General features: G+C 51.8%; 1 protein-coding gene across 1 annotated transcript in view; it reads right to left on the bottom strand.

The window, feature by feature from the left end:
- The window catches only part of PAX5 (paired box 5), a 129,265-nt gene that overhangs the window by 96,150 nt on the left and 5,237 nt on the right, over window positions 1-27,878 (bottom strand). Inside the window, 4 exon segments of the mRNA XM_086479330.1 lie at window positions 16,160-16,288; window positions 17,908-17,972; window positions 26,261-26,403; window positions 26,405-26,427. Of these exon segments, the coding sequence (XP_086335456.1) occupies window positions 16,160-16,288; window positions 17,908-17,972; window positions 26,261-26,403; window positions 26,405-26,427 (360 nt within the window).

Below are 27,878 nucleotides of genomic sequence, written 5' to 3'. Positions count from 1 at the left end.
TCCCAGGTGTCCTGCTGCGGAGCACCTCTGCCTGTACCTCCAGCGAGAAGGAAAGGGGATGGGACCGAGTCACTCTGACAGGGTTAGAGGGCTGGCAGGTGAGCATCAGTGATAAAAACAAACGTTCCCAGCAGCCGGAGGTCAACGGCAGCGGTGGGATCTGGAGGATGACTGGGATGGCAGAGCAGAGCAGAAGCGCAATCAGAATGGACAAGCAAACGCTAATCGGCCACGAAGAGGTGAAGTCCCTCAGATGCAGAGTGCACCCAACCACGGGCACAGGGCAGGGGACCAAACCCCACCTGCCTTGCCCAGCCCATGTCACCTCCAGCTCCTCTGACCCAGGGAAAAGCAAGGGAGAGCATAAGCCCATGAAAACGGCCCAAGAAAATCAGTTGCAACCTCTCTGCATGCAGAGGGAGCCCTTACACACACATCATCACTCCCCTGCACTGTGCATGCCTGGTCCACGAGTGGGTGGGGACTGCACAAAGGTACAACGTGAGAGCAAGCACAGCCCCACGCACGCACACGCCTCCAGCTACACACAACACTGGCCAAAAGGGAACGGATCAGATCAACCTGAAAACAGGCATCACTTTGCCCATCAGGCCACCGCTTCCCTCCTGTGCGAGGACGAGTCGGCAAGGATGCCCCTCCTGCGAGCAGGCACGAGAGGCTCAGCCGTGGCTGCCTTAGACAATGGGTCCTCTGAGGGCAGGAGGGGCTCCCCAGGACACACGGAGGTGAGCCAGCACGGCAGGTGCCATGCTCATGAGAGCAGCCCCAAACAGGGTCCCCGCAAACCCAACTCCAAACCTTGGCTCTTCCACAGCGCTGGCAGCAGCCTGTAGCAAGCCTTTTCCAGCCCCTGGTGCCTCTGTTTCCCCGCTGGTGAAGTGAGGAACCCCACATGATGTAGGAAGGATCTCCTATCAGCAAAGTCCTACCCATTGTAAATTGTCTGTAGTGCATCCAAAAGTTCTTTGGCACATTAGAAAAATGCAGGTGTGTTTATTCTGGGCCTGCCAGCTACCAGAGTGATTGTCACAGTGTTCGCAATTATCTCCACAACAAGGTTTTGGACAGAAGCTGTACGGGTTCAGCTAAGGCTGGTTTAGAAATCTGGCCGGTGTATTAGAATGATGTATTCAGGAAGCAGGAGAATGAGCTACGAGAAACGCACCAGTGTGCGTATACATACCTAGAACTACCTCTACACGTATACACATATATATACTATACCATATATGCTTGCATATAGCGATCATCTCTACTCCATCTGTCCATCCATCTAGTGATGTCCTATGTAGAGATGCTCATGAAAAAAATCAAGGGTAATAGGAAAGACCTCTGCACCCTTTGCAATGGTCATTATTGACTGACGGAGATAGCGTGATTGCCTGGGATGTACCTTGCAGGTTTCTAAACAGAAGGCTCCAGAATCAATTTTGTGGTAACTGGTTAGATGTGACCAGCTTACAAACTCAGCATGGGCGTCAGGAAGCAAATTCAAGCAGCACCGTTGCTTTTTTTTTAAATATCAGAGGTGAGGAAAGCCTCCCGGCTGGGCGAGCCACAGGACAGAACAGAGATTAACGATTTTGGCTTGTTTTCGTCTCCAAGGTGACAAACGGGCGCACAGCAGGCACAGTGCCATGGCTGGTGGCGCAAGGCGATGCTGAAGCTCACAGCTTCCACAGGAAGATTTGTGTCTCTCCTGAAGTGAGGAGAGCGCCGGGAGCTTCACCCGAGTGAGACAGGTTTGGCCAGCGATCACCACTTCCACTGCTGCCCGAGGGTCCTACTCTGCTCGGCGGCGATGTGCAAAGGGCAACAACCCCCAACCCGTGCCCGCTCCCCCGCAGGTCTGCCCAGCTTCCCCTCTCCACCTCTGCCACTGCACCAGCTCCTCCAACAGCATCCGCAGCCCCCGCTTTGCTGGGGGAAATGCTGGTCCGCAGGAGTGGGCCTGGGGGTGGGATGGAGGATGTGAGCATCTTGGGAAGCTTGGCAAGAACTCATCCTTGGTGGCCACTGCTGTCCAGGGGCTCCCGCCCCAGCAACGGCCAGGGGAACCATGCATGGATACCCCACTGCCAAACAAATTTTCTGTTCAGAGAGTGGTGAAGTGGCACCAGTTTCATACTCTGGAGCCAAGTCACTGAGTCAACAGCTCCATTTTCATCTGCGGCATCCTAGGAGGGAGCGTACTCGGGAATATGCCTTGGCTGTGACAAGGTTTTGTAAGGACAACGTGGCAAACAGGAACAAGACCAAGAGGTCCCAGAGGTTTACACTGATTTCACGTGCCGGACACTAACTTCCCAGGGAACCATGGACAGATTCCTCAGCATCCCTACAGCCTGACCTCCCTTTTTAAAGTAAATGGAGCCACTAAGATGCTGTGGTGGTCAAACCACCAGGCACCAAATGCCTCTGCAACAACGACCACGTGGGTGTAAGAGAGGGAGAATGGGTAAACTGAAGAGTTATGCAAATTCAAAACTCAAAGTCACACACCTAAACAGTTCCAAAAAACCCTTCTTTGGATTCAGGCACATCTATAACTATGTTCCTCCCACCCTAGAGCACCCATGTCAGGCCTCGGCCACCCTCCCCACTGCCAGCCAAGGCCCCCCAGATGAGGCCTCTTCTTTGTCCCCCCCGACTCAGGCTAGGCAGGAGAAGACAGGCTCTGCTGTGTCACAAAAACCTCTCTCTTCCAGAAATGTCTCCTGCATCCTTCTGCCTGGGAGGAAACCTGGAACAGAATGCAGAGAGAACAGCCGGGTGCCAGTTCTTGGGGAAGCAACAGGAAAACTGAGGAATCAGAGAAGGAAAAACCTGCTACATGACTATTTCTTATTAGTTGACTTACTGAAAAAAAGTCAGGCACTGTCAAGCATGAAATCTTATTGGGACAATAGAGATGGAATTGCCACTGCTGACAGTAATGTTTACAAGGGCATCATGTGTCGATGCCGCACAGCATGAAACCAGCAGCCCCGTCTAGCTCTGTGAATTGTAACAGAGACAAAATGTCCCATTTGGGACAGGCAGGAATTGTACCACCAAAAATAACCACTCAGGTGTAAAATCCATTACAGGCAGACGGGATGAAACGCAGAGGAGCCACGTTGGCACGGCGGGAGGCTCCTGAGCTCTCTCCAACACAGACTCTGAGCAGGGGAGATGACTCATCGGTTGGTCTGGGGCTTCGCTTTGCCCCCTGTTGAGGACAGACCAAGCAGAGGGAGCAGGAGTGTGCCCATCCCCATGCTGCTAGGCTCTGACCCCAAACCAGCAGGCATCGCTGAAGGGCTCCCAGTTACCACGGCAGATACTGCACCAGCTGCCTGCACTCAGGCACACACTTTGAGCCCTGGTATCAGACCATCGAGAAATCAGTACCACAGCTGAAGGATCTGAATTTTTTAAAAGCTCCAACACAAAATCTGTCTGACTCAAAGGAACAGTATTCAGGGCAGCCAGGCAGCTGCAGCCCACCATGCCCTACAACAACTGCTCATTATGAGACCTTCCAAAGAACGCTCTGACGTGCAAACGGCCCAGAGACAGCAGCTACAGAAAATTATGTTGCAAGGAAAGCAAAACCAGAAGGAATACCTTGACCACAAAGCCCAACACTAACTGCTCAGAATTATATCCCTCAGTTCAAGAGGGACAGGGCACTACTGGAGAGGGTCCAGAGGAGGGCTCTGAAGATGAGGAGGGGACTGGAGCATCTCCCCTACAAGGAAAGCCTGAGAGACCTGGTGGTCTTTAGCCTGGAGAAGACTGAGAGGGGACCTTATCAACACTTATAAAAAGGGCGGGTGTCAGGAGGATGGGGCCAGGCTCTTTCCAGTGGTGCCCAGCGACAGGACAAGGGGCAACGGGCACAAACTGGAGCACAGGAAGTTCTGCCTGAACATGAGGAAAAACTTCTTTATATTAAGGGTGACAGAGCACTGGAACAGGCTGCCCAGGGAGGTTGTGGAGTCTCCTTCCCTGGAGATATTCAAAACCCGCCTGGATGCAGTCCTGTGCAACCTGCTCTAAGTGAACCTGCTCTGGCAGGGGGGTTGGACTAGATGATCTCAAGATTTCCCTTCCAACCTCTGACATTCTGTGATCCTGTGATTCTCTGATTCATTGCTTCAGCATCCCGGTACACAGCTACAGGAAAGCTGTTTTATGAAGATGGAGCATCCATGTGACCAGAAAGCCATCGCGTTTCGCAGATGTTAGTCCCTGACAGATTTCCAATACCCTGACCTCTGCTGTAGACATCTCTTTTGCCATCCTACAAATCAGCCAGAGCGGTGCCCAGCTAATATAAGATTTTAACTGGATTTCAACACGAGGCACCTCAGCTACAGATCCTTGGTTTCTAACCACCACCTGTCATGTGGAACTGCAGGAGCAAAGGCAAATCAGTCTCCTGCTAGAGCCACAACCTTAAAGTAATTACCGTAAGTAGACTTTGACTACAAATCTCTCTCCACAGATTCCCAGAGAAGACAAAACAGGGGGACACTCCACACTCAAGTGTTCTAGGCATCTGCCAGAACAAAAGATGTCGGGTGCTCCTAGAAGCCCAAGCACTCCAACTACTTTTCCTGTCTCTGGTTGCTACCCCAGAAGCGAGAACTCACAAAAACAAGGAAGCAGCTGTGCAGGCACCTCCATGTACACTGTGCTGTGCTTGTTCCTGTCATGACAGGAGAGCTGGAGTTCAGGGGAAAAAACCTCAGACCACCTGGGGCAACTATCCAGAGATACAGACAGAAAAAAAAAGCCTAGCCGAATATGAAGTGGGGAAACAAGTTGAAATTCATCTTCTTGTGGAAGTTCAGCAAAACACCACTTGAACATGTCATCTATCAGAGACACATACATGTTATTGCGGCAGGTAGGGACACATATCTCTGGACTTTCCCAACTAGGTCTTTGTTTTCCATCTCCAAAGTCTGCTCAAGCAAAAAAAAAGGAAAAAAAAAGGAGGGATTTGGCTATCTGTGCAGCACATCTGGATGTCCTGCCTTCTGCTCAAAGCTGCTGCTGATGGCTGCTGATGGCTACTGATGGATGTCTGGGACCCCAGAGAGCCACTGGACGTGGATAGGCAGCCCATGCCTCGGGAGGCACAGGGCACGCACAAAGCCCAAGCACTGGAGGCTGACGGCACACGCACGTGCCCTGCGCATACCGGCTGCACCGGAGCCACTGCACACGCGCTGCAAAATGCATCTTCCCCTCTCTCCGTCTGCAGTGTCAGGGCAGAACAAGCCCTGCCCCAGGGTTCTGTGCTCCAGCATGGCACACGGCGAGTAAACCACTGTCCCTTGTAAGTACTATAGCCCTCTCCAAACTCTGCTGTACCCTGGTCACTATGCCACAACAAATTTGTAAAGGTGCTCTTCCTGACTTCGGCACAGCCAGACAATATAGACAGTCTGCAGGTATGACTGTAATGAGTACTGCAAACTCAGTATGACCAGCCATTCATGCCATTAGCTAAAAAACACACGAAGTGCAAAATGCAGTCACCAAGTCTGGTGTAAATAACCCCACAGCCTGTCCTGCGTTTCCTTCCAGCATTTTTTCACTTTGTAAATAATGGGACTATTCTGCAAATGCTAGGAGAGGCCAAAACTGGGAGGATTCAGCCAACGCTGCACAACCACCTCTAGCAATAAATAACACTCGGTGCAAAGAGTACACACAAAGGCCTTGGCAGACAAAAACTGAACTGGAGAAAACCTCCAGTCTCAGGACACCTCCATTTTCTGCATCTCACTGATTTTGCCCAGGAACTTCCCGACTGGCAACAACAGCAATTACAGCTTATAATATTAACTCTGGCTCTTCCCAAAGCACCAAGAGAAAAAGTGGTTTTCCACTATCATTCAGGATTTCAGGAGTTTGTCATTTCAGCCAAGAAAATAATTCTGACCTTAAAATCCCAGTAAGCTTGAATCAAATCTTGCAGCAACTGTGACAGAAGCAGATTTCAGTCCTACATGATAATCCTGGTACCAGTGCTGCATTTTGTGCAGCCATGGAGAAGGCAGGTAACCTGCTGTTCCCAGCAGGAGAATCCAGTTTACTGCTCCCCCAGGAAGAAGAGCAGGCTCAGGAGGCGAGACGGAGACCCTGGCTGACCCCCACCCCGGCACAGGCGGTTGCCCCAGCGTGCAGAGTGAACAGGGGCCAAGGCAATGGGAAAGCCGTTACTGTTTCCAAGGGGCACAGAGGATGCCTAACACAGAAATACATGATACTCGGGGAGTTCCTACTACCACGGAGGTGCCAAATAATTTACTTAATGCTTTGGCAATGGATCTTCCATGTGGGAATAGCCTCTGTGTCTCTCCAAGCACCGTCTGCAACTGGCCAAATCTGTCTCTTCCAGGGTAAATTCAGGCTGAGCCGGATGCAGCTCCCCAGAGCTCCCCTTACACGCTTGAAATTGAAGTATTTACTTCAACAGCATGGATGCATTCTGACAGACGTGAGCGACGCAGAACTACACACAGGGAAAAAAGGGGAAAACCCAGCATCATGCATTGCAACACGAAGCGTGTGACCCTTCTCTCACAGAAACACCTTGCTCGAGTACGTTGTTTGAAGGAAAGTCACAAAAATAACCAGGTACACCCACAAAACCCCAAATAACAATCTTTGTTCTTCTTTATTTTCTTCTTCAGTCCTCTCAAAGATCACGATCATCATTTACAAAGTGGAAAGCTAACTGTGAAAGTCTGTGAATAACATAATATATCCATCCTAAGGCAAAACTTCTATCACCTTTCTCTGTACGTATATGTAGGTGATATAGATACATCAGAGGTATGTACCTACATGGTCTGTATAGAGACAGAGGTACACACATGCACTGCAATTGCACCTAAGTATTTCCTTCTCTCTGGATTCTACCAGTTTCTCGATAAAAATCAGAATGATTCAACTCGCCCGTGACCTTCCTCTTTTATATTAGCATTTGTAACAAACATCCATCAAAATTGACAAGTCGTGCTTTTCGAGAAAACTGCCTTTTCTTTGGAAAATGCATTCCCACAAAAGAATCCTGCCCAGCCCTGGTACTGGCACAATCAGGACGATCTGACAAGACATCCACCCCTAAACTGGATTTTAGCTAAACCTATATGAAGAGGTTATTCCTTGAAAAGCATCTAGCACTCGACAGCTCCTGATGAGAACAGCTGGAGCTACAGCAGGGCTGTAAGGAGTAGTGGAACTCTGGGCTTTTCATTAACATAGCTCCAGGAAAATCCCCGCTCCACCGAAGCCGGTGGCAAACCGGCAGGGCTTCACCCCAGAGCTGGAGAAGAGCTCTCTAGAAAATAGGGGCCCCGGGGACTACATTAGGAGAAAAGTGACAAACACGCTTGACGTGCGCACAAGACAGCCGGTAACCCGCTCGCTTGGAAAGGGCAGCTGCGCTGGCGGGGAGTTTTCCTGCACTGAGCTGTGAACACGTAAAACTACCCACAGGCGAGCATCATCGACGGCCAGGGCAGAACCATCCCATCCCTCCAAACCCCTCAGGCGCCAGGGCATGGGGATGTCTTCCCTCAGGGACGGCTGCCCTCCAGCCACTGCTGTCTGCGTCCCGTGCCCACAGGGACCCCGAGGCGGTCATCTGCTGGCACTGGTACCCCAGAGCACAGGGATGCAGACAGCCAGAGGCGTCCGTCATGCTCACAGCTCAGGGTGCCACAGGGAAGCTGGGAAGCACACAGACAGCCAAGAGCGTGGGATGCTCCACCATCCTACAGAGCTGAAGGGATTTGTCCCAGGAGGACCTCCGCCCGCAGGACCCACCACCCGGCTGGGCAGAGATTGGTCCTTCCCTGCCCAGAAACACTGTCCTGCCTCAGCAGTGCTCACGGGAACACATCACCCTCAAATGTCAAAACAGCTCAGTTTGGGTGCCAAAATGGCTTTTAATTTCATTTTCATGAATTTAGACATGCAGAGCTTTCTCAGAAGCCCAGAGTGCGCCTATACCATTTTAACACTTAACTGTAGCTGAGATCTGAACTGACCCAATTTTATTCTTTTTTTTCCCTAGAATTTCACGAGGAACATCAAAATGCCATCTTTTTCTCTCAAAGAGAAATCCTGTGCCAGCTAAGCTCCACCTAATGTCCAGGACAGCCAGCTCAGCACCAATAACTCCACAGCTGGAGAGTGGCTCTTGGGAACACCCAACGGCTTTAGTCTCACTCCTCGAGGGAGTCAAACTCCTCCTCCGGACACCTGCCACCATCCACATATGACAGCATCACTACTCATGTCCAACCAGCACCATCCATGGGTGACATCGTCACTGCTCATGTCCAACCGGCAATATCCACGCATGACACACATCACTACTCATGTCCAACCAGCAGTATCCACACACGACACCATCACTATTCATGTCCAAACAGCATCATCCACGGATGACACCCACCAGCGTGGCCAGAGGCTGCCGCCACTTCAGCACGTTCAGAATGCCCTGTGTAAGGTGCACAAAAGGCAAATGCAAAGACTGAAACAAAACAAAAACCCCAGTGTTCTGGGAAATTATATCCAAGGGCTCGAGAAAAACGCTTTCAATGAAATTAAAACAAAAAAATAATAAAACCCCCACCAAGCCACAGAGTGCATTAGTGTCGCACAGATGAAGCCATCACTGCAATGTAACTAGCAAACTCCGGATCAAACTCTGAAAGGACGATTTCAGTGTCTGTGTGGTGAGGGAAAACCATCTCTTTCAAGGCGCTAATGAATGGGACAAACAGCTCACCCCACTCTGCATCAACAGGAAAGGATCCCTGAATGCACAGGACAACCTGCATCAGCAGGAGAAATTCAAATCAGTACTTGCTGACCCTGCAAAACTTCATCCACTTCAGAGGCTTCGTCTCATTATAGTTACTGGAGTTATCCCCAGGAGTAAAGACAACTCCAGTGAGTAAGCACTGCTGAAGTGGGCCTAGAAATTATTAAACCCCAGCACTTCCCCAGGACTCTGGAGGAGGCTCCTTTCTCTTTAACCTCTGCATGGACTTGGATGACTTCACCCGTTTCACCTGACCACCTGCACTACAGAGATTTTGGGTTCTGATTTTTCATGCACTTTTCCACTGCCTCTTTCTGGCCGTCACTGACTCAGCACCGGGGTCTGCGCCCACATCCCCCCACGCTCCAGACAGGCATTGCCTACACAGTGCAGTACAGCTTGGAGGTACGGCCAGTCCCCCTCTCCACGCACTCAGCAGTCCCTCTGGGCACCCCTTCCCCACTCATCAGCACCCGGACTTACAGGTCAGCACTTGGCATCCCAACTTTCAAGTTTCTATTGGCAGGTGATTTTTTTTCTCTCCACAACCTGATTTTTTCCCATCACAGTCTTTCTAGTTTTGACCATTCCCCTTGTGGCTCAGATCCCCACAGGCTTCAGTCCTTTGCACATCACTTGCACAGTGCAGAAGACCCCAAGGAAGAGCCAGAGAGGACAGTATCGGTCCCCACTATGTCCTGTTAGGCTCAGGTTCTTACGCATGTAAGAGGAGTTACAGGGATCTGCTAACACGGGACCTCACCAATGGCTAATTTCTGTACCAAATCCCATTACCCACTGGCTGCAACACGTGTTTCTCCCTGCCGATGCCCCAGAGCATGGACAGGCATTATAAACACATCTGCAGACTCCTTCATCTTCCGCACTCCCATGCCAGCGACTGTCCAAGGCCCCGCAGCACTGTGACCCCTTGTTCAGCAAGTCCTCCCCGACAGGTATGCTCAACCCCCCCAGGACAAAAGTGCCTAAACCTGTTCAGGAAACTCCAAGGAGTAACTCTGGAGTTGGAGGAGACCCCTACTCCTACTCAGGAGAGGAGAGCACTTTTACACCAGAGCAGTATCTCACCAGAGGTGACCCAGGATGAGCCGCACCCCAAGAGCACCTGCAAAGCCAGGACCGAGGTCCTGGCTGCCAGGAAGAGGGACGCACGGGTGGCCAGAGCAGTCCCACATTCCGGCCCTCAAAGTGAGCAGAATAAGGATCCTCTATTGCCAGGGAAGCTACAATGAGATCTAATTCCTGTTCATGAGGACTTGGAAAGCCATGGCTGGACAGGGGGCCTGACGCACTCACGACTAGCCCCATGGCTGGCAGGGCTCTCCTCATGACCCCTCCAGGCGAGCTGCAGGCTGACACAGCAGCTCTCACCACCCAGGGCTGAAGCCCAGCCAGGACATCCCCATGGCACAGTGCTCAGCGACGAGGTGGGAGGTCCCTGTTGGCAGGACGGATGGAGGGCATGGGCAGGACAGCCGGACCAAGAGGGCAGATGTTTGTCTCCATCACAAGAAGGCAGAGCAGCAGGACACCCCTGGACACGATTCACGTGCCTCATGAATACGCTGCAGGTGACGGGGCAGACCTCAGACGGGGACAGAGCTGCGGGCGTCGCACCTGACCACACTCAGCAGAGCTGGGTATCAGCCATTCAGTGTTCACAGACGTGGAGCAAAAGCAATGGGAGAAATACTTTACAAGCCTTCCCAGCAACCACCTTGAGCAGATGCCCTGGAAGCCGCATTGTCCCTCAGTCACAAGAGGAGATGACAGAAGGCTCTGGCAGCACTTACTCAGTGCTGGCCTCCCTGTTGAAGCTACTGACCGTCTGCCACGCAGCCTCCAAGGCATTTGTGCCCGCAGCCCTGCAAGTCTCTGCCTAGCTGTGAGCACAGCTTCTTGTTCCCGTCCCGCTGGGGAAACACAGTTCATGGGCCTAGTACGGAGGAAAGACACAAATGCAGAAATACTGTCTGCGTTATTGGTCCCCGCTCATGTTTAGTCATGCTTGCTTTGCTTTTCCTGGTCTCTCTCCCCCCGGACATGTCACTGACACGGGGAGCTCCTGTCCACATTTGTCAGTGCAAAGCACTTCACCGTCCTTTCTCAGTGGCGGGCATCTCCACAGCGCCGGCACCCTCAGAGATGTGCCCGGCAGCTGCAGACGGCTGCGCAGGTCAGTGCTGCTTGGATGCCCAGATATGCCTAACCTGGCGCATCCCTGCGTGAAAACATGGTGATTGTAACATCAAATGGCTTTATGAGGCATTGGATTGCACCCACCCCCAGTTTCTTCTCATTCCCATTAGCGTCCCTGCCCCTCTTGGAGACTTATTCTCCCAGGCAGAAGACTGTGACCCAAACGTCCTTAAATACACCAATCCTGTGCTTAAAGGCAAGGCATTTTTCAAAGACTTCAGTTGAGAAAACAACGCACAAGCACCTACACCATCACACCAGATGCTGACAGCAACACAGGGTTATGGTTGGTGAGAATAGAAACAAAACAACTCGTACAAGTGAAGGTCTCCTGCTATGCTGGTTTCAATTCCCCAAATGCCTCCACTGCTGAGAAGACTCTATACCAATGAATTTGAAGTATGATCCGTGCAGCTGCTTGCTGCAGGTATTTAAATCTGCTGAACCTCTTCTGCAGCAAGAAGGGGTGGGTGGATAGCAAACACATCCTGCACAGTGCTTTGTTGAGGGCGTCCAGCTCGATTTGCTCCCGACGGCATTTCCTGGCGGGGGCCAGGGCCAGGCCGGCAGTTTGCAGTAAGTCGTTCACTGCTGCACATAGCCTTTTGCTCTAACCGGCTGCCTCTGCACGAGGGAAGAGAACCGGCCGGCTGGTCTAGCACAGCCCGTGTCCCTGCGAGGAAACACTCTTGTCCTCTGCATCATCACGGCTGCACCTGAGCTGAACAGCCTAGTGACGCCCCCCCGCCCCATGCCAACCGCTGCATCAGCAGACGCTGGCTCAGAGGATGCCAGCTCGCACACGCCAAAGTCGTGCCGGGGCGGTGCTAACCACAGCAGGATGGGGCAGTTGAAGCTTGTGCCTGTGCACCAACGGCCTCTACTCTGGCAGCACAGATGTAGCGCCGGGGACACAACAGGCGTCCTGGACTTGCGGAGCAACTGCTGCATGCAAACAGATTTCAGCCTGGCTTGGCTGCTGCTCATGTTCACACACTGCCCCTACTACCTGCCAGCATCAGAGATTTCTGCATGTTTCTGTGTCAGAAGTGAGGGCACGAGCATACTTCTGCATCAGTCAGGCAGTGGGTCTGGGACTGGGCAAAGCTGCTAAAGCATGTAAAGGTCTAGGGGCACAGAATCAGGCAGCTGGCAGAAGACTCACAGCTAGGCATGCAGTTCCCCAACACAACGGGCAGGATTTGATCCAGCGGTGGTCATTCGCTTGTAGGGAAATGGTTTGCTTTTTGCGTAAAGCAAAGAAGAGCCGTGAGAACAGAGATCCACATAATTCTTCCAACCCCTGTTCATAAATCCACTGGGAGCCATTGTCATCCCTCTGTGAGGGTACGGGAACTGAGCCTCTTCCCCTGACCATGACTGCCGGCCGGAGCAGAGCACAAACGGCCGCTGCCTGTGACAAAGGCAAAACTCGTGTACAGAGAGGACATGCTCACACCAAGCAGCTCGAGCCCTCCTGGACCAGCAAGCAGAGGGCTCTGCACAAGGTGCAATGGTGCTCCTCCACCGACCTTGTCCCTGCGGCTGCTGGCATCGCTCCTCTCAGTCAGCAGAGATGAGCACACTTAGAAAGGAGCAGCAGACATAGCGTGCCTCCTACAGAGCACAGAGCTCTTGCGGAAGCAGGGGTCCTGGGCTTTGCCTTGCTTTGATGGAGAGATGCCGCTCTCCTGCAGAGACAGCACCAGCTGACAAGGAGATCCTGGGTGAGAGCCACAGCCCCTGCCCCTGGCACGTGTGCCTGCTCTGGCACCCCTCTCAGCTGGGATAGCACAAACATGTCCAGAATGTCATTCTGTTGGGCTTAAGCCCTTCTGCCGACTCTCCCGTAGCTGCAGAGCTCTGCAGCGCACAGGATGAAGGATAAAAACCAAGGCTGGGGAGAATGGAGTGAAGGGACTGAGGAGTGGGCTCTGCCTTGCCATTCTTTGGCCTTTCCTCCCCTGTCCTTTCATGGGACCCTCAGATGCTCCTCCACAGCGCTCACAGCCCAGCGACCTCCTTCATCCCCAAAACGTGCCCTGCACAACATCCCTGGCCCAAACTCCTCTCCGCCTGCCTTGGTACACAGCTCCCTTTCGCCCTCCTCTCACTGCTTGCCAAGGATTATTTAATCCCACTTCAGAAAGCTTTGACTTCCAGGCAGGGGATGCTCAGCACTTCCCAAAGTGCTGACCCTGTCAGGTGTCATTACGGGTCCATCACCAGACGCCTGACCAGCTGGAAGCAGCGCAGTGAAACCAGTCGGCTGCGAGCACTGGACAGAGCGTTCAGCTCTCTCCGATTCGGGGTCTCACTGCCCACCTTTGGCTTCCTAAAACACACCCCGTTTCCTAGCAGGCGGCTCAGTGAGGGCATTCTGAACATCCCCACCACCCACCTGCGCCTCCGCAGCTCTTCCCCGAGCAGCAGGGCCAGGCGATTGCACAGAACTCAACGGAGGCAATCTGCAAACCGCCCGGCAGCCCCCGCCGCTCGAGGCTGAGCGGCTGGCTGTATCTCTCTGCCTCGTTATGGAGCAGCCTGCTTCTTGTGTCAGTCTCCAGTAGCATGTCCTTTAACCACAAGTGAAAGCAACCGATCCCCCACGAAGGCACATCTGCTCCAAGTCCATATTACAACAGGGAAAAAAATGACACCTTCAGCTATATAAACCAATAAAGACTGTCTGGTTTGGTTTGCCCCTGTTGCTACCCAGCAAGCTCCCCACTGGGTTAAAGACTGGTGACATCTGCTAAAAAAATGTCAAGAGTGAGGAGAACAAAACCGGGTAATGAATCACACCGAGTGCTCGATGCAGCTGGAAGCCGGAGGGCCGAGTCCACCCCTCTTCGCTCTCCAGCCGAGGGGAGCCGGGACCATCGGGTGAGGGCTGCGCAGCCTGCGGCTCCAGGAGACGTGTGCAGGGAGGCACAGCGGCCAGCACGCACCTTCCAGCAGCTGCTGAGAAACAGCACGAAGTGGCAAAGGATACGACGCGAGGGGCTCGCTACGGAGGGAATCTCGCTCCAGCCTTCCGAAGTCAGGAAATGGTAAAGTTAACTCTGCCCCCTTGTGCATCTGCATCATGATACAGGTCATAATTATATGACGTGCTTCTCCTCTTCACATTAGAGGCTAGCACACACGACTCACCTCCCCATCACTCACAGCATGGAGCCTCAGGACGCCTCCATGGGCACCTCAGGCCCACCTTCTGCTCAGCCGGATGGCTAGGGGTTACAGACACTCCCGAGGACCCCCTCAAACAGACAAAGACCTTGAAGTATCTGTTCATGCCTCTCCAAATCTGCAGCCCTGAGCCTATTATAAAAGCAGTTTGAATGGTCTGCTGAGGACAGCATTACTGTCCAACTTACGAGCTCAAAATCATGACTCATCCTGCCAAAACGATGGGGGTTGTTTTAGAAATCACATGCTCTCTTCTAAATGTGAACTGGCAAAAGCCAGCTCTGCTTCTGGTCTTTCCAAGGAAACATTTAACTCTTTTCTCTACAATTAAACTAGTCTTCTGTAATTGCAGGCACCCAAGAACTGGTGCTTTGGGACAGGGTTGTGACAGAACCTGTGTGGTTTCAACAGAGACAGCCTCTCTCCTGACCTGGCTGATAAAATACAAAACTTCTACCCTACCTGATTTAATGGATATATTTATCTATGCACTTGTGGCCTTGATTTGGAAAAAAAATATGTACAGTCACAGAGTTAACTAGCAACGGCATATTCAGCAGCTACCTGAGCACAGAGAGTTTTATGCTCCCACCATCAGACCAGTCCGCACATGGCTGAAACTGGCCCCACAAACCTCTTGCAGCTTTTCCCACAGTTTCTCTAAACCAAGCACTACCCTGTGACCTGACCAGGCATTTCCACCAGTGAATCCACAGACACCCAACTCTGCTTGTGCAGCTCGGGACCACACTGCTTGCCCAATTTTAGCTGGGTTTCCTCCAGAATGCCACTACAGCTTATGCCCTCCCTCTACCCCTGTGGGGCCGGGCAGTCGGGGGCAGTGGGCGGCACAAGGATGTGGACCCACGCTGGCTGCAGGACAGCACCCAACCCACACCTGCAGCACAGGAGCTGGGGACCGCAGGTGCTCCACAGCAAGGGGCAGGAGCCTGACCTGGCAGGCAGGGCAGCATCACCCTCGCCAAGAGCAAAAGGGACCCCCAGGTCACCAGTGGTGCTGCAGGGTGGGCAGCCACCCCCCCCCCCCAGATGCCCTCCATAGCCTCCACCGCAGCACCCCCACACAGGCACTGGTGCCCCCTCCGCTACCGCGAACGCACCCGCAGTCTTGGCCTCAGCTCCTCTCTGTAAGTGCTCACTAAACGAAAGGGACGCTCTGGATTAAAGGTGCTTCTGTAAAACACTAAAGCAGAATTTCTCCTCTTCTCCCTCCCACTCTGTCCCGAGCATCCCTCTCTCCAAAGCAGTGTTTTCATTAGCAAAATGCCCAGGACACAGAATGGAACAGGACCATCAACTCTGCAGTGTATCGGAGGAGCACCAGCAATACCCAACCCCAACCAGCTCGCGCTTGTTTCCACCCCGAGACCAACAGCCGCCCCACAGGGCTGGGAGGACCTGCAGAGACACAGCATGGCAGAAGCTCTGCTGTTAACTTTCTTTCTCTTTGTGGATGGGGACACGTCTCTGACATTTTATATTTCAGGTGGCCACAGAGTCAACGCAATAGTGATTCTTCCTCTTTTCACTGGCGGGAGGGAAATGTTCCCCAGGTGGGAGGAGGGTCTGGTTAAAAACTGTGACACACCCCCAGTGCTTTCTAAAACACCTTGACAAGCCCCAGCTCCTCGAAAGGCCCTGCCTCCGGCCAACGGATCACACCGAAGGTCCCTGTCTTGGCTGCAACCTCGGCAAAGGCCTGCCAAAACAGGACCAAAGCCCACCGCAGCACATGGTGATGATGGTCATCCGCGGCTCCATCACGTCACATGCACACAGCATACTCCCCGTCCCTGTCCCATCCCTCCTGGCCACACATCAGTGTGTGCCACCCCCCCCACCCCGCCAGAAAATAGGTCCCACTACCTTCGTCCCGCTTGCGCTTGTTGCTCTCAGTGCCAGGGGAGGCAATTCCCAGGATCCCACTGATGGAGTAGGACGAGCCGGCGGAGTCAGTGCTCACAGAGGACACCTGGGTCACAGACCCCGTGGAGGCTGCAAGGCAAGGCCAAGTGGTCAGCAGGCAGGACAACACGAGCACCGCTCTACCCAAAAGCCACCAGCCCCCGTGCCACAACCAAGGCTGCCACTGCCACACCCCCAGCTCAGGAAAGACCCCTGCCCAGCCCAGCCCAGCCCAGCGGCATGCTGCAGCAGTCCAAGCCACCAGCCTGCAGCCAATGAAGACCCCCCGACAGCTGGAGTTGCCCAGAAGTCAGCGATGGCCAGCTGTGAACCACGTGGCTGAAAGGCCCTGAGGATCCCCAAAATATGAATCCACTTTGCTTTGGCAGAGCCTTGAGGAAAGGGTGCTGGCTGTGTCCAGCCCAGAGCGAGGGGGTCATTTGTCACAGCCAACACAAGCCCGGAGAGGCTGGCCAGGGCTGCATTCACATGATGCCGTGGCAGTCCAAGGCCCTACGCAAGCAGGCAGAGGAGGCAGCACCACCGTCACATCCACCATCCCACAGGCTGAGCCTGTGCTGGCATGTCCCCGTGTCCTGTGCAGCCCCCAAGCACAGGGGGGGTGTCCTCTACAGGACCACACTGAAGACCCCCAGCCACAGCCCACATGGAGCAAATCTGTGTCAGAAATCCCTGCTGCTCCTACCAACCCCAAGCCCTGGGGAACAAGATTTCTCTGCTCTGCTCTTGTTTTGCTCAAGGAGAGGCAGCCCTTAAGCCACTGTAGCATAACAAGGGATGCTTTTCCTCCTCTGAGATTGTTTTGCCACTTCCTGGAGAGAAAGCCTCGGGACACGGGGCTGCAGTGTGATTCCTGTGTCTCAGGGTGCCAGCCCACCCTTGCCAAGGCGTAGGGCAGCAAGCACTTCCCCATTTCCCAGGTGACAGCACAAAGGCAGAGAGGAACCGAGGCCCCCATCCCGCCTCCTTCTGCCTACGGAGTAAGGGCTTATCCCTGCTCCAACAGCTTTCATGAACAGGGACAAAAATAAAGCAGCCCTGAGCCCTGACTGAGCTCTTCCACTCCTGCTGTGGCACAGCGGAGCAGGCCCCTACAGCCCCAAAAGACACGGTCAGCCTGGTGAGGGGCCGAGGATGCCCCACCAGTCCCCTCCCAGGGATGCCCCCCAACAGCATCGCCTGCCTCGGGGCGCAGCATCGCTGATCTGCGGCTGAATTAAAGTTTCGGAAAGTTTTGCTACCTCTTCACTCAAGACTGCAAGTGCACAAAGAATTATGGAAGGGATGGTTGATAGATGAAAAAAACACATTCAAAACTACTTACTGACTAATGATGCAGAAAATGTTATGAATAAGTATCCCTTTCTTGATTTATTACTTTAATTATCTGACATTCTATAGACCCCCATTAGTGGGGGTTTTTTGGTTTAGATTTCAATTTTCTGTCTCATGGTGAAAGCTATTTATCATAATAATCAGTAAAATTCAAAACCTTTTAGCAGTATTTATAAAATTCATTTACTATGTTCAGCCCTTGGAGAATGACAAAGAAGGCGCATTAGCACGTGTGCTGAAGTGTTTTATGCAGAATTATCTGTCCATAAGAATGATTAAAAGTTCTTTAGAATATTTGTAATCCATTATGCTATTTTTTTAATATTAAAAAAAAAAAAAAAAGTTTTCCTTACCTATGCTGTGACTGGAGGCTGGGACCTGCTGATTGGGTGGCTGCTGCACCTTCGTCCGTATGATCCTGCATGTAGTTGAAAAGAAGGGACTACTTAGCATTAGGCAAGCAATTGCAGGGGGCATCAGAAACCACAGGTTTTTTCAGTTCAGGACACCCACATCAACACTAAATTGCTTTTCTGTATATTAACCCCTCGTCACCCACTGAAAGATGGAAGTTCATCAGGTGGACCCAGGACCATGTTTTTGGCTCCATGCCCTGCCATCGGGAATGTTTGGGTGACGGACTCCTACATGCTCCTCGGGAGTCCGCGGAGTTTGGCGCTTCGGTGCCTTTGAGGACCTAGTCCTCACTGCCCAGGAGAGAGACACCCATTCCTATTTGGGCACCCATTGGGCCCAGCAACACCTCCTCAGGGAGCCGTACCCTTCTGAACCTCAACGTCCCCGCAGACTGTGATCAGCACCCTTGGGTTCTGGGAGACATTTGCAAGGCTGTCCCTAGAGCACCCCAGGTACAGCACTCACACGGCGAGAGAACTCGGACACCTCGGAAAAGGACCCGCTTAGCCAAATTAATATTGAAAGAAAAATGTGCTGGATTAAATGCTAATCTTAAAAGCTGAGTAGCTACATTGTGATCGCCAGGGACAGCCTCTGCGCTGATTTATAATGATGTCAATCAGGAAAAATTCAGAGATGCAGATAAAGTGGAAGGCATGCGCAGTGTTGCAGGACAGAGGGCAGCTGCTAAGAAGAGCTGGGGAGATGCTGTACCAAGCACTCACCCATCGGTGCACTGCGAAAAAGGAAAAGATGGGGCCTGAAATGCCTTCAGAGGTGACACAGTCCTGGCACCAACTGCAGCAGAGTGGGAAGGGGCCTGAAGGAGGCACACTGCTCGCTCACCGCACACCTCCCTGCCTCGTGCACCCTCTGCGCAGTGGCAGTGCTGCCGTAAGAGTTCATCCTCTCCTGACCTAATGAGCTCCTCTCCCATTTCTGCCTGCCATGAACCTGGAAGTGGGGAGAGGAGGAGAGGCATGAGTCGACGCAACCCCCTGCACAAGTCATGGCAAGGGAAGGGTGTCCTGGGCCTTCTGACACATAAACATCTTCATCTCAGGAGGGACAGAGGACTGGAGCACTTCGAAGCAGCTGGGCAGCTCTCAGCTTATTTGAGCAAAACTAATCGCAATGATTAATTAAGGCTTAATCACACAGAGTTGCTCCTGCTGCGGAAAAGTGGCCTATTATTAATATTAATTAATGTTATTAATTAATAATAATAGTTATTATTCACTCACGTACAGGGGTAGCAGCTCAAATTCATCTGCCAAAAGGCACCCTCGCAGCAGGAGTGCACTGAGTGCGGTCCGCCCCAGCAGCCCCGGTGTCCTCCGAGAGCAGCAACAGCTCTCCCGATGGGAACAGTGTGGCCCCGGGGGAACCCCTCTCCCCACGGGGGAGGCTGGGACATGGAGGGGGGAGCAGCGCAGCGGCTCCATCCTCCCCAGGGTGGGAATGCCAACAGCTCGGCTTCATCCTCCCCACAGAGGACAGGGACCACACTGTGTGATTTCCAGTGGCTTCAGGTCTGCAGCGAGAGGGCAATGCCTGATCCGCACCTCAGTGGTGAATACAGGCACCGTGAGCAGGGGTAACATCCCCACCAGCAAAGCCTTGAAGCACACACTTGATTTTAAATATGAGGATAAATCCCACAGACTACAACATGGAATTGGGAGGATTTAGCATTAAAGCCAAGTGTTTTGATGTGAAATCCAGGTTTCTTGTCACGATAGTTTGGTCCGGGTTTTCAGGATGTGTTCCTAGGCTGGCAAAAATCGTTCTCTGGGTAAACAGACTGACCAAACAGATTGTGCGCATTTTCACAAACGGATTTCACACCTTTAAGAAAAGGAAACGACCTTAGCCACAGCCACAAGCAGATGAGAAACAATGAGATTTCTGGCCAAAAAACTTGGTGGCTGGTCATGAAACCGGTTTCTGATGCAATGGCAGTGTGTGTATGGACATCACCAGCGCAGAAACACCCAAGGATGCAATAAGAGGTAGAATATGGAAACTGGCTCAAAACACAATTGGAAGCTACTGAATGTCTCTTTTTTCCTATAGCTGTGGCTGCCTTTTTGGTAGTTTTCTGGAGGACGCTTGAAACCCTACCCCACAAACAGAGGGCTGCTGACGGCAGCAATTTCAGGGCTCGAGCTGACCGTTCTGGAAGCAGAGTTTACCCTTAGTAACTCAAGGCCAGTCAGAGCGGTATTTTTCTTCAGTTTTCCTGGTGTCTCCATCATTTCTCAAAACCTGAAAATGCGATGTCCATAGGGCTACTGAATGCTGCTCTGGAGCCTTCGCAAGTCAGGAGCTCCCAGGCAGCAGCAGCAAAGACTGAGCGTGAACTGACCCATTTTTGCTCTTAAACAGGCGAACGCAAGACTCAACATTCAGTTCGGCAAGGCAGAGGCACCGCTCCCTGCTAACGCCGGGGAAGCCACTCCAGCTACTCAAGCGGCAACTCCATGAATGCAAATCAGGTTGGGATGGCCAATAAAAGAATATTGCATCAATTTATTTCACGGACACAGATGGGACTTTATAGCTAGCTGCATTCAAGGAATTTGCATGCAATCGCACAAGTGAAAACCATCTCACCAGCGTGGTGAGGTTGGAGCCCGGCACAGAGCACACCCCCAAGCGAAAATGAAAGGACTCTGCTTGCCAGGGGTTAGGCTGCCCAAGCGCTCTGCCTTCCAAGTACTAATCTCTTATTATCGGTCTGGCAGGACTGGAGACACAACAGAGTATTTCACCGTGTTTCTTCCACACCAGCCTTAGACATCCTTTGACTCATAAGGCAGAGGGCGAGCACAGGAGGTGTAACCAAGATGGCAGCAGGTCAGTACAGCTCCAGACCCCGCTGCAAGCCCAGTCCTGCCTGGCAAGGTCATGGCAAAACTCCTGAATGCAGGACTGAGGCTCCAAAAGACATTCTCCTGCATTTTCACAAAAGCAATTCAAGGCCGCTTAAGTGAGTCCGTGTAACATGCAGACAGCCAAGGCACTCAAAAGCCTCCGACCAAATTCCCCCGGTGATGTTCACGCTGATGGTAGCGGGCAGCAGCCAATACGGTTCTGGGCCAACTTCATCAAGACCAAGCAGGCGTCAGGAGGGCAGAAGTTGCTCCTGGGACCCGTGCTTTGGGTCCCCTCCTCCAGACACCTCCCTTTCCCAGATGAGTGCTGCCCCACTCAGTGGCCAGGGAAAGCACGTCCCACCAAACCCCTGATCCCACTGAGCAGAACTGAGGCCTCATTCGGAGCAAACACACAGGATCGTGACCAGCGAGGACCGCAGCTCACGGACTGGGGAAACAAAGGCCACCAGCAGAACCTGCCCACTCCTAGGCCATGGCTCGCCTTCCACAACGTTTCAGCTGCCAAGGAAAGCCCACAGCTGCTCCCAACCCCAAACGCACCAGGGAAGCACATGCAAGCTGCATTTCTTGCCAACAGCCCAAAACACCCAGTCCTACTAATAAATGAGGATTTGGTGATGGCGCTTCCGAGGAGCATCCCTCCCCGGGACCAGACAGAACTTTACCTGTTAATTGAACTGACACTGGGCACGGTGTCGTTGTCACACACTCGCTCAGCAAGGAGTCTATCCCTGATCTCCCAGGCAAACATGGTGGGATTTTGGCGTTTGTACTCTGCAATTTTCTCAACGACTTTGGGGGTGGCGACCTTTGGTTTTGATCCTCCAATCACTCCAGGCTTAATGCTCCCGGTTTCATAATACCTGGGACAACATCCAAAACAAAGCTTTAGTTATCAAGAATAGACAGAGAACAGGCTTTGAAATTTATAGAGAACATAATTTCAAGGTAACCAAACCCCAGCAAATCCTGAGATACATCTTCACTTTCACATACACATTTTCTGCCTATGTAGTGCTTTATCACCTAATAGATTAACTTATAGTAATTGGAATTGGGCTTTGGGATACAATATATATTTTTCTGTAATAGCAAGACAAAAGAAACAATGCAAGATTAAAGGGCACGCCGGGATCCCAAATTAACTGAAAATGTGTGTTATTAATCAGCGGTAGTGGCAATAATAGAAACAAATCACAGCAAAGACCACTTTTTGCGGTAGACTCTTTTGTAGTAAATTACTGTTTCTACAGAAATTCTCTGTCATTAGTATCTACAGCTTGTTATCATTTCACAGTGAAATGAAGGCTATGTATTTTATTTTGTTTGCATCTCCGGAATAAATACGCCAGCACATCTTTTTCCCATTTTATGGTTTTAATATGTATATTATGGGTTCAATAGTGAATATTTTTCAAAATATGTTCTGTTTAACACCATGTTTCTAGTAGTTTCAAGCACGATTTTCAAGGAAAAGGGAGCTCTCCATTCTCTGACGGCATCCAGCCGACGTGGGGGTCCGTTTCTGTGACCTGTGGCCCTTCCTCCAGCGCAGCATCTCTACCCACACCAATGCCAAGAGCTCTTCTGACGCCATGCCGTGAAAGGTGGAGGACTGCAACCCTAAACCAACTGAAATCTGCCAGATTTCTTCACGTGTAAATCACACAAGAGGCAACTGCTTTTGGTAGCATTGCAACATCCCATCACGGCTGAGATCCACGGCGCCACAAGTCCCCCCTTCTAACGAATGGAGCCTTGAACACGCCACTAAGAGCAGAAGTCATGTCCTGCCGATCAAGGGCCGGCATAGAGACCAAGAACGAGACTGTGCTCCTCTGCACCGCGTTGCTGGGGAGCTCAACGCACAAGGCACTCTCCCAGCCACGCACTTCTTTGTATCTCCTGAATTTTCTCGTGATCAGATGAAAATATACCCCGCGCCTACCTGCAATGACAGCCCCGACTGCCCTGATCCAGCACATCCTTTCTGTACAGAGCAGACCTCGACTTTGGGAGCCTTTCAACCAGATGCCCACTGAGCTACATGCTCTCAGCAGCTTGTCCACTCAGTGCTCTGTGCCCATATTTCTAGCAAGGAGTTCAGAAAAGACTCCCAAGTAAGACCATGAGATTGCTTATTAATATATTTTGTCTGCAGCTACTTGACATACCTATTATATGAAAAAAAAATTAATTCCCGAATCTTTCCAGCATGAGCAGAACACAAACAGGCTGCACAGCCGAAGTCTGTCTCACTGTAGCACGCAATCAAGTTCATCAAATTTCTGCCAGGCTATCCGTTTTCAACCTTTCTAGGAGAGCTCAGTGTGCAGGGCCTAAAATCCCTTTGAAGAGGCTGACACTGTGCTGTTCACACATGTTTTCAGATATTCTGGATGCAGATGTGGACTCAGATCTACCGTTCTCCATGATCCATTTAAGGAATATTAGTAATGGAAAACCTCAAGCATCAGACATGGATTAACCCTCCTGGTGTCCCTGAAGGCAGCCCCATCGCGAGCTTTAGGGCAGAGGGAGAGAAATTCAGCTCCTCTCGTGCTTCCTGACAACATGTCAAAACGATGGCAAACACAGACCATAAATCTTCTAAAACCTTGCACCCCTGGCCTCAAAACCATCGCTGCTGGCACCTCTCCTGTGAGGAGGGTGGGGGAGGAAGCCAGACAATACCATGAATGCCATCAAACAAAAAGTCGCAATTTTCTTTAGTTCCAGTCAAAGCGATGGATTTTACAAGCAGCCCTCGGTGGTCTTCTCCAACAGTGCCTTGCCGCACAGTGAGGCGGTGCCCGTGGCAAGCACCCCACGGCATGGGACAGCCCGGCTGAGCCAAGCGTCATGGGAAGCCACAGCCACGCAGGCGAGACGGCATTTCCCATGGCTGGCTCACCGCAGCAGGTAAGCCGTGATGGCAAAGGCCCTCGCCGCCACGACGCTGTGGTAGCGGCAAGCTCACCGGGGAACAAAGCCCTGCTGCCCTCTGGACAGCAAAACCTCCACTCCCAAATGCCCTAACCGCTGCCTGCCTGCCCACCCTCACCACCTTGAGCCCCGCAAAGGTACGCACACGTCCACAAAAGGACTTGCTTCACACAGGAGGGTGCAGGATTGGGCCCAGACCCTTTTCCCCAGGCAGCCGGGAGAGCTCGCAGCGACAGGGGACGGCTCTCGCCCACCAAGGACACTAACACCTCCCCCCGCTTCGCCCTAGCAATGAACCTGGGTGCAGCCAAGGGGCCCACAGGCTGCACAGCGCGGGCATCCCTGGCTCCCGACTCCATGTTAAAGGCAAGGACGGCTACAGTCGGCTTCATTTTATGCACAGCAGGTCCGGGCGTTTTGCTCCCAGCCAGTTGCCAGTGCAGGTGAAGAGTGCGCAGCCCTGCGGTACCCTCCTCTGAGGGCCGAGAGTTCCACTGGCACTGCAATTGCTGGTTCCCTACCTCTGAATGATTTTTAAGGCTGTATTGAGGGCTGAAAAATTCCGACCGTACAATTCTAAACATAAGGATTTCTCATAAGGATTCCCGTTTTTCACACACATGGACGTGAAAAAACACGCACACACAGAGTTGCAATTACAGTGACATTTTACCCACTGTAATTATTAGTTATGAAAATAATGAGCTATGAAATTCCAATTTATTGTTGACAACTTTAATGACAAAGCTCTGGAGCCTTGCTCTGAGCTCTATAGCGCAAATATATCTAATGGTAAATCTATTCACATTATCAAAAGTAAAACCGACGGGCATTTGCCTGGTAGGTAAATAAATAGCCCGTTTCTCAGCTGCACTGGTCCTGGTGGGAATTGGCAGCAATTCTGCTGCAGCGGAGAGCATCACCAGCCGAACCGCGCCAGCCAGGCAGGGAGCAGGAGCCTGTGCCAGCAGCGGATGCAAAGCAATAACTGAGGGAAACAGCCCATGATGGGCAGGCAGGTCTCGGATAAAGCCCAAGGAAAGTTTTCCTCTCCAAAACAGCAAAGGTACCAGTGTCCTCAAACCCACACCAGGAGGAACGCGTGTGGCTCGCAAGGGAACACATCTCCCTGCAATGAAAGCCAGAGAGAAAAAGCAGGGACACCGAGCATAACCTGCAGGCCGGTTCGTGGGGCTCTCTCAAAGCACGCCGTGCGGGGCGAGGGAGATGCTTTCCCCAGCTGAGTTGAGTATAGGTTAAGAGGGGACTGTGGGTAAACGAGCACCAAGAGCTACAAAACCGGGGGCCTGTGGCTGTGCCAAGTCAGTCTGATTCTGAACACTTAAATGGCCATTGAGAGATTGTATATGCTGCTAATCCAAGGAGATACCTTGTGTGAGACCACCGAAAAAAAATGCCTTCACGGTCTTTGCAGCTACGCTATGTCCAGGAAAGCAAACTGGTTACAGATTGGAAAAGATGGTAAAAATAAAAATAGTAAAATTCTAAGCAGTGGAGTTTAGATCTGTGAAAGTTCAGTAAACAGCTCAGGAATTAACTTTTCCAGATTATCAAGAAAAACATATTCTAACAAAAAAAAAAAAAAAAAAGTTTTCCTTACCATAAGTTGCCCAAGTACCTCAGAATACCTGGGGTCCAAAACCATTTCAACACTGTAATTTCCATCAGTTATGGTCAGATTTGTTCACAAGACACAAACAAGCAAGGATGGTATTTCTGACCTGAATCTACACCAAAATTTACAACGAAATCAGGAAATTATATGAATTCAGAGTTTAATTTCCTGTTGCCACAGTGGTTCAAGCTGCTCCAGCCTGAGCAGAGGGCAACTCCCAAAACAGCCAAAATCAAGATGGTTCATCGTTACTCATGGTATTCTTCACTCTAATTAAGAACGTATTCCAGCACAGGAGCAGAAAAAGACGTCCAAGTGAACAGCAGGACGGGTTGCAGAGTAGCCTGTGTGAATGAACGCACGGCAGCGTTGGCGGCATATATATAATGATATTATTGCTAAACGAGAGTCGTCTTCAGAAAGCAAAAACAAGTAACTTCCACAACTTCTATTTTAATTTTTTTCTCTGCGTTTTACTGAAGATGACTCCCGGATTTCTCTACTTGTTCAGAATAGACAGGATATACACCATAGATAGAGCAAACGGATCCCCAAGGCATTTTGCTCTTTGTGGTAGAATTACCTACAAGAAGCTGTGAAAGGGACAAACCAGACATAGGGATAGTGGCACTTTTTTCCCGCATCAAGCACCTGAGTGGTCAGGAAGCCCCTCTCCTCACCACATCGACTTCCTGAGGCTTCTACTATTCTCCATTTGTTTGCAGCCTCCAGTTCGGGGACCAGCATCGACGCCTTTCTCATGACAGACACAGAAGGATTTGCAGTCTGTGTCCCCCGCCTCTTTACCTGCCAAGTATTTTGCTGACGCAGCCGTGGCTGACGCGGAGCTGCCGGGAGATGTCACACGGCCGGACCCCTTGGTGGGCGAGCTCCACGATCCTTTGGCGAACGACATCGGGGAGGGGGCGGCCATTCACAAAAACACCCCCCCAGCTGATTCACGCCTCCATGTCCTGAAACACACAGGGGAGGGGGAGAAGGGCAGAAGAAGAAGAGCTGTGTGAGAGTTTCGGATGTTTCTGCAGGGCAGATCCCCCCCGCCACCGCCAAAGTTCCCTGGCACTGGGCATAGCCTCCCCAGCATCGGTCCAGCCTCTAGCTGCTTTTCCCCAGGCGCTGCAGGTGCCGAAGCACGGAGGCGGCCACGGCCACGTCGCCAGCACTGCCACGATGCCACTCGCCGGAGGGAGGACCCTCCTCCCTGAAGGCAGGCCAGGCCCCGCTGAGTGGGAAAACGGCCACGGGAAACCACGCAGCAATGCCTGGCTCCCCGGGCGCGGGCCACCCTCCTCCCGAAGCCAGCAGCCGCATTCGCCCAAGTGAGAAGCCCAGGGGCCAGCCTGCTGCTGACCCGTGGAGAAGAGGCTGCTCGTCAGGCTCTGGCTAGGAAGCCAATTGAAAGCAAGGTTCAGCCTACACACTGTTTGTGTCTCCGCACAGAAGGAGATACCCAAAATGAAATACGTGGTGTTTTTTTTTTACAGATGCCTTGAGTCAATCAAGAGGAAAAAAAAAAAAAAAACGGAGCGGGATTTCTGCTCTTATAATTTACAGCAGTCTTGGCAGGTATTACGATCCCACAAATGAAACATGAACACTCGGGCAAGACCAGTATATTATTCCTTTTCGAGCAGATTTGCACTGTTCACCTTTAGCAAGGTGAATCATATATCTGGTGGGAAATGGGACCCACTTGGATGAACAGTAGCAAAACTCTATAAAACCCATGAAGATGTAATAATCCCATGCACCAAGTGAGGAAATAGAATTAACCCTTGTGTTGTTAATCATCCAAACTGCTTGTATTACAGAGGAGCAGAGAAACTGAAAACAAGCAATAGGGGCAGTACAGATGCCAATTCCAGAACAAAAATAATACAGAAAATCTGTCTGCACGGGGCTTGAACGGTACTGAGTAAGCTGGCAAGCCAAATGCCTCAGTGTTAAATAAAAAATAAATAAATAATATAGAGCTATTTTTATTTAAATCCGTTCATTTCACCGTTGATAAACTGCTGTCAAACTTTGCAAATACCTTCTGTAACTGTCAGGACACATAATGAACCAACACGAAATGCGCACTTGCTACAGCCAGCTGAAGCCCGTGGCCATCAGACCAGAGTCTGCCTTCACCGGCACGAGAGGCAGCCCTCCACCACCGGCCGAGCTGGCCTCGGGCTGGAGCATCCCTCCAGCAGCCCTGGGGCATGGGGAGCACACCCAGGGCTTGGGGGCTGCCTTGGGGTGCCCCTGCCCAGGGAGCTGCTGGCAGCACCAAGGACGCACTGAGGCCAGAGCAGGTCAACCCAATGGCCGAAGTGCATGGCAGCAACCCTGCAACGCTGCGGTGAACGAGACCTCAGGCTTCTCACCTACCGGCGGCTGTAACTGTATGGGATCTCGC

Source organism: Leptosomus discolor, chromosome Z, assembly GCF_034619465.1.
Source record: "Leptosomus discolor isolate bLepDis1 chromosome Z, bLepDis1.hap2, whole genome shotgun sequence".
Lineage (NCBI taxonomy): Eukaryota > Metazoa > Chordata > Aves > Leptosomiformes > Leptosomidae > Leptosomus > Leptosomus discolor.
Note: the sequence above shows the minus strand (reverse complement) of the source record. Positions and strands in the feature narration are given on the sequence as shown.